The sequence below is a fragment of the Parus major genome, chromosome 5 (genome assembly GCF_001522545.3).
Source record: "Parus major isolate Abel chromosome 5, Parus_major1.1, whole genome shotgun sequence".
In the NCBI taxonomy this organism is placed as follows: Eukaryota; Metazoa; Chordata; class Aves; order Passeriformes; family Paridae; genus Parus; species Parus major.
Genome location: NC_031774.1, coordinates 9776627 through 9781958, shown reverse-complemented (window position 1 = coordinate 9781958; position 5332 = coordinate 9776627). Strand labels below are relative to the sequence as shown.

Sequence of the window (5332 nt, the reverse complement as noted above, 5' to 3'; positions counted from 1 at the left end):
TTCCCTCCTCCTTTCCTGGTGAATAACTGTGTCCCATCAGTACCCTGGGAAACCGTGGTGTTGGCTATTTTATAAACACCATGACAAAAGATTCCCCTGTGTCCTGTTTACCCTGGGGAAAAGGAGAGAGGTGCAGGAAGACTGTGATTTGCTCAAGAAAAAAAACGAGTCCTTTTACAAGAGTTCAGACCTGCACTCATTTTTCCTGAGTATTGATTAAATTCTGATGTTTGAGCTGCATTCTTCCCCTCCTCAATTATCTACAACAAACCTACAGACACATGAAGAGCTGTTAATGTTCGAGAACACTGGAAACAAATAATTTTGTGTGGCATCTCCTTTTTATTTCCATTAATCTGCAAGGACATCCATACTCTTACTGTCTGCTGCTGAAACTTTGTGCACTTTGCAGCACGATGATGTCAAGGTTTGAAGCAATGCAAAGAAATGCAATTTTTACTCCCACACACTTCTGTTTTCCAGGGTGTGTTCTTGTCCTTCTGGTGAGCAGTGCCATCCTGCTTAACATGAAACTACATGGAAAGCAAATAAGAGAAGCAAGCCTGTGATTCATTTGAATTTTAGCAGTAAATCAGGAAGTTTTCTGAATTAAAATGCTGAGTTGGGCTCGGTATTTCTGCATTTTCTAGTACAAAGTGCATTATTTGCTGCATTCAAAGTTCTCCATTTCCCCTTGCAGCCAGGAGAATTTGCATGTTAGCAAACCATTTCTCAAGTAATTCAGCATTTTGCAAAGTGTGAGGATGCAGAGATTTGTGCCAGTCTGAGCTGTCAGTGGGAAGAGCCTGGGATAACTCAAGGATCCAGATGGAGAATGCCCAGCCTCAAGAAATCACAGAATTCCTGCCTGGCTCTGCCTGTGCTCCAGAAATTTTATCCTTTAGAGAATTCATTTCTTAAAGGTGTCAGTGTATGTGTGAGGTGTTTTCCCTGGTGTTCTGGTAGAGGCAAATCAAATAAAATCAAATTAAGGCAGGATGGACTGTGGGAATGTCACTGGCAGGGAATTTCCTGACCTAACCTGGGATTATTTTTGGTGGAAGGTCGATGTTGCCAGGAATGTTGTGGTGATGATAATGCAGGGATTGAGGCAAGAGACTCACTTGGACTGGGGAACAAAGATGCTGTCCTGGAGAAAGTTCCAGTGCTACATTTGATGGAGGTGTATATCTGAATATATCAGCTACCTCCTGCAATCACCTGAACTCCTGAACAATTGTTTTAAATTTTATTCATTTATTTAGATTTTATTTAGCTTGCCTTTTATTTCACACCTGGAGTATCGGTTGTGGGCCTGTGAGTTTATGTGGTTTTGTTTGGATTGTGTGGAATTTTTGTTGTTTTTTTTTTCTCTTGTCTATAAATAAAAAAACATTCATAGAAATATAATGAAAAAAAAAAATCGATAGCAGAATGGTCCTTTCAGTTTTTCCCATTCTGTAAATATTTTAAATTGCCAGTTCATTGAAGGGGCAGCCCCCAGAGCTGATTATGAAATAGCTTTGAATTCTGTCTGATTTTCTAGGGTGAAATGTCCTTGCTAAGCAAAAAGAGAATATTGGCACAGAGTTTTCTGAAAGAAGGAGTGAGGAATGGCACAGGATCCAAGGAATCAATGCTACTTAAGCAGTCAGTGTCATGTATCAGTTTGTGTGGGCATCTCAAAAATGCAACAAACCCCCGTGGCTGAAGGAAAAGATGCAATTGGTCATAGTCTGCAAATGGAATTTGGAAATCTGCTATTTTCAGCTTAATAGTTTAGTATTAATCTGCATTAGGAGATAGATAAACAGAAACAAGCTGGCCTGAGGAGCTGAGAGCACAGGAACACGTAAGAAAATATCATTTAGTGGTTGGAGAACACAAGCCCTGCAAGGGGCCGGTTGATCCTGCCCTCCAAAGGAAACAATTCTGGAAGCCAAGGTTGGTTCACGGGGTGAGGCTGTCTCGTGTGGCAGCCTCTGGAGCACAGGATATTGAAGAAACTTTATCTTGGACCTGGTCTTAGCCAGAAATTAAGATGAGAATCTTGAGCTCCAGGTATTAAAATAAACTTGTAAGCGGCGGAAGTCAACAGGGTCAAAGGGAATATTCTGGGTCTGGAAAGAGATGAAGGGAATATGAATTGTTCCAGTAGGGAAAAGGACTGTAGCTTTAGCAAAATAAAAAAAGAAAAATCCTACTACAGAGCCTTGCAAAATTTCCAGGGAGGGCTTTTCATTATTTAAAACAGCCAGGGAAAAAGCCCCACATGGATTATGGATATGGATAGAATATATTATTTCTATATCTATACTTCTATCTATCTATCTATCTACCTATCTATCTATCTACCTATCCATCTATCTATGTATCTATCTATTTATCTATTTATCTATTTATCTATCTATCTATCTATCTATTTATCTATCTATCTATCATCTATCTATCTATCCATCTATGTATCTATTTATCTATTTATCTATTTATCCATCTATCTATTTATCTATTTATCTATCTATCTATCTACCTATTTATCTGTCTATCTACCTATCTATTTATCTGTCTATCTACCTATCTACCTATCCATCTATGTATATATCTATTTATCTATTTATCCATCTATTTATCTATTTATCTATCTATCATCTATCTATCTATCCATCTATCTATGTATCTATCTATTTATCCATCTATCTATTTATCTATTTATCCATCTATCTATCTATCTATCTATTCATCTATTTATCTATTTATCTAATATATCTATGATTATCACAGATATGATAGAATAACCTATCTATATATAAAATATATTTTATAATATCTGTATAATAGCTATAATATCATAGGATGTATTATAATATATATAATATCATAGGATATATTATATAATATATATCATCTATTCCATGAATAGAATATATTATGGATATAGATAAATATATTATGGATATGGTAGAATTGAAGCCATACCATTTTTTGCAAAGACATGACAGACTGCTTTGGATCAGGTTTTTGAAGAAAACCTGGTCAATATAATTGAAATTTTCACAAAAGCTGTGAGTAAATTTAAAGATTCACTAAATGAGAGAGTATTGTCTTTGTTCAAAAACATGAACATGGGGAATAAAATTAACATTAAATCATCAATTAGCATTAAATCATCAATTAGCAGTTTGGTTAAAAGCTACTTTAGGTGCAGAAGTTGTTTCTGTGTCCTAGGACCCACAGGGCTGGTGAATTCATGAGATGTGAAATGTAAAAAAATGGCTTCAAACACAGTTTGCAATGCCCAGATCATGGTAGATAAACGACCACAGCAGGCAAACTAACACTGATTAATGGGAGGCAGTGTGAATTCAAGGAGAAAATCTGAATTCCTTGTACATTTGTGCATCACATTAGATACATCTGCTCAGGGGAAAAATAAACTTGGATTATTTTCCAAGATCCAGTGAAGCTTTTTTGTTCCTTTCTTTACTAACTTGCTAAACTGTGTTAAATGCAGGAGTAAAAGGAATAATAGAAAGGAGATTATTAAATTCCCCTTGTGTACATCAATTTATAGTTTTCTAATGAATGCTAAATGCTGCATGGAGCCAGTACAATGTGAATGATCAAAAACCTAAGAAAATTTCCTATTCAGTCAAACAGGAAGAAGAATTATGATTGTTTATGCCAGAGAGAACATGAATGAAGACATGTGTACAATCTATTATGTACAGGAGGCAATGAATTGTAAATATAAACTTTGAAAAGTTGAACAAATAGAAGTTTTCTACCTGACTGATTCTTAAAGACACAAAAGCAAATTAAATGAAATCAAGATCTGAAATTCAGGACTGAGAAAAGAGAGCTTATTTTAGTGTGAAACACACAGGGTACAAGGACAAGTTTTTGAGATATTAGAGTTTGTATTATTTATAATTCTTCCAAAAGTGAGTTATGGGGGGTTTTGTGCCTATTGTTGTTGAGATAAATAATACTGGTGTTGGAGGACTGGCAGGAGAGTGACACTGCAATTTTGAGAGCTTTTTTGTAATTTCTTGTGCCAGGAAAGTTTGATTTGCCTTTTTTATTGCTAACTTTTGTGGTGCTGCTTACCATGGGAGAGTTCTAAACCTGCTCGTGGTCATTTATATTTTTCTAGCTCTGGTAACATAATCAATTTTGATCCCAGTTTCTTGTCCAAGCCCTGCCATCAGTCATCCTTACATTGCTTAGCTGTGTGGGGACTTTGAGAAGTTAGTGACATCTCATGGTAACTGTGGAAAATTACAGCTGATTTGGGACAAACTTGGGATTTCTGGATTGGACATGGCCAATGTCATCTAGGTCAGAATTCTTTTTTGATGTGCATGTACTCACCTCTCGCATTTCATTCTCCAGATTTCGTGGTTTATCCGGAGGTTAATTCAGGTTAAATTCAGGTTTTCAGCCTAGAGTGAAACTTGCCAGCCTGAAGTCCAGCTATTGTAGAGTGTGATGCCTGTTAATTTCCCACCCATGAAGCAATTACAGACATCATTATCTCTCCTCATTTTGTGTTCTTTCAGGCACAAAGTCAGCCACAGAGTATGCTAATGGTGGTTATGGCATCGTGTCCCCTGCTCCATCCGTGTACCTGGGCACCTTCCAAATCCTGCACCTCCTGGAGGATCTGAAGATGGCCCTGGAGATGCTGGAGGACCCCCAGGAGAAGGAGGCACTGAGGAACCAAATCCCAGGGGCCACAGCAGTGTGTCTGAGGGAGTGGTTTGAGGAGAACCTGGTGAGTTCTTACTCCAGTTTTTCCATTCTGGCTGCAAACAGGGTCGGCTCAAGTGTTTTCATAGTTAAATTATTTTTATAATGACAGAAATCTGAGTACTCAGGAAGCTGCAGGGGGTGGTGAGCAGTAATAGCTGAGGATATCACTGCTTTATGTGCTGATTTCTAAAGGAATGCAGATACAGAAGTTGATAAAAGACTTTGTTTTGTCCTTTGGGGAGAGAAGGAATAGTAAAAATGAAGTACAAAAAGAGTTGCTTTTTCTGTGCTTTTTGGTGTTTTTTTTTTATTTGGTTTGCTTTGCTTCACTCTTTGCTGGAGATCACAAACTTATAACTCGTTACAGAACTTCTAATTTCCAAACTGCCAGTTTAGAATAGAGCAGCACTGAGTGCTGGAGGGAAGATCCAGCCTGGATGATCCTCCTTTCCTTTTCCTTGCTATCCCAAATCCCCCAATCCAGCAGGCAGTGGGGCTGAAGGCAGGGATTGATGCTGAAGGGGAGGCATTCCTGCTGGGATGGATGTGGAATAAACCCCTGGCTCCACTGGGATGGATG

The 5332-nt window shown here is 37.8% G+C and overlaps 1 protein-coding gene across 9 annotated transcripts in view; it reads left to right on the top strand.

The window, feature by feature from the left end:
* PPFIBP2 (PPFIA binding protein 2) overlaps positions 1 to 5332 on the top strand; it is a 100092-nt gene that overhangs the window by 27543 nt on the left and 67217 nt on the right. For all 9 annotated transcript variants that reach the window (XM_033514911.1, XM_015631052.3, XM_015631044.3 and 6 more), the window contains exon 3: positions 4560 to 4774. In XM_033514911.1, coding sequence (XP_033370802.1) covers positions 4560 to 4774 — 215 coding nt within the window. The remainder of the gene's footprint in view (positions 1 to 4559; positions 4775 to 5332) is intronic.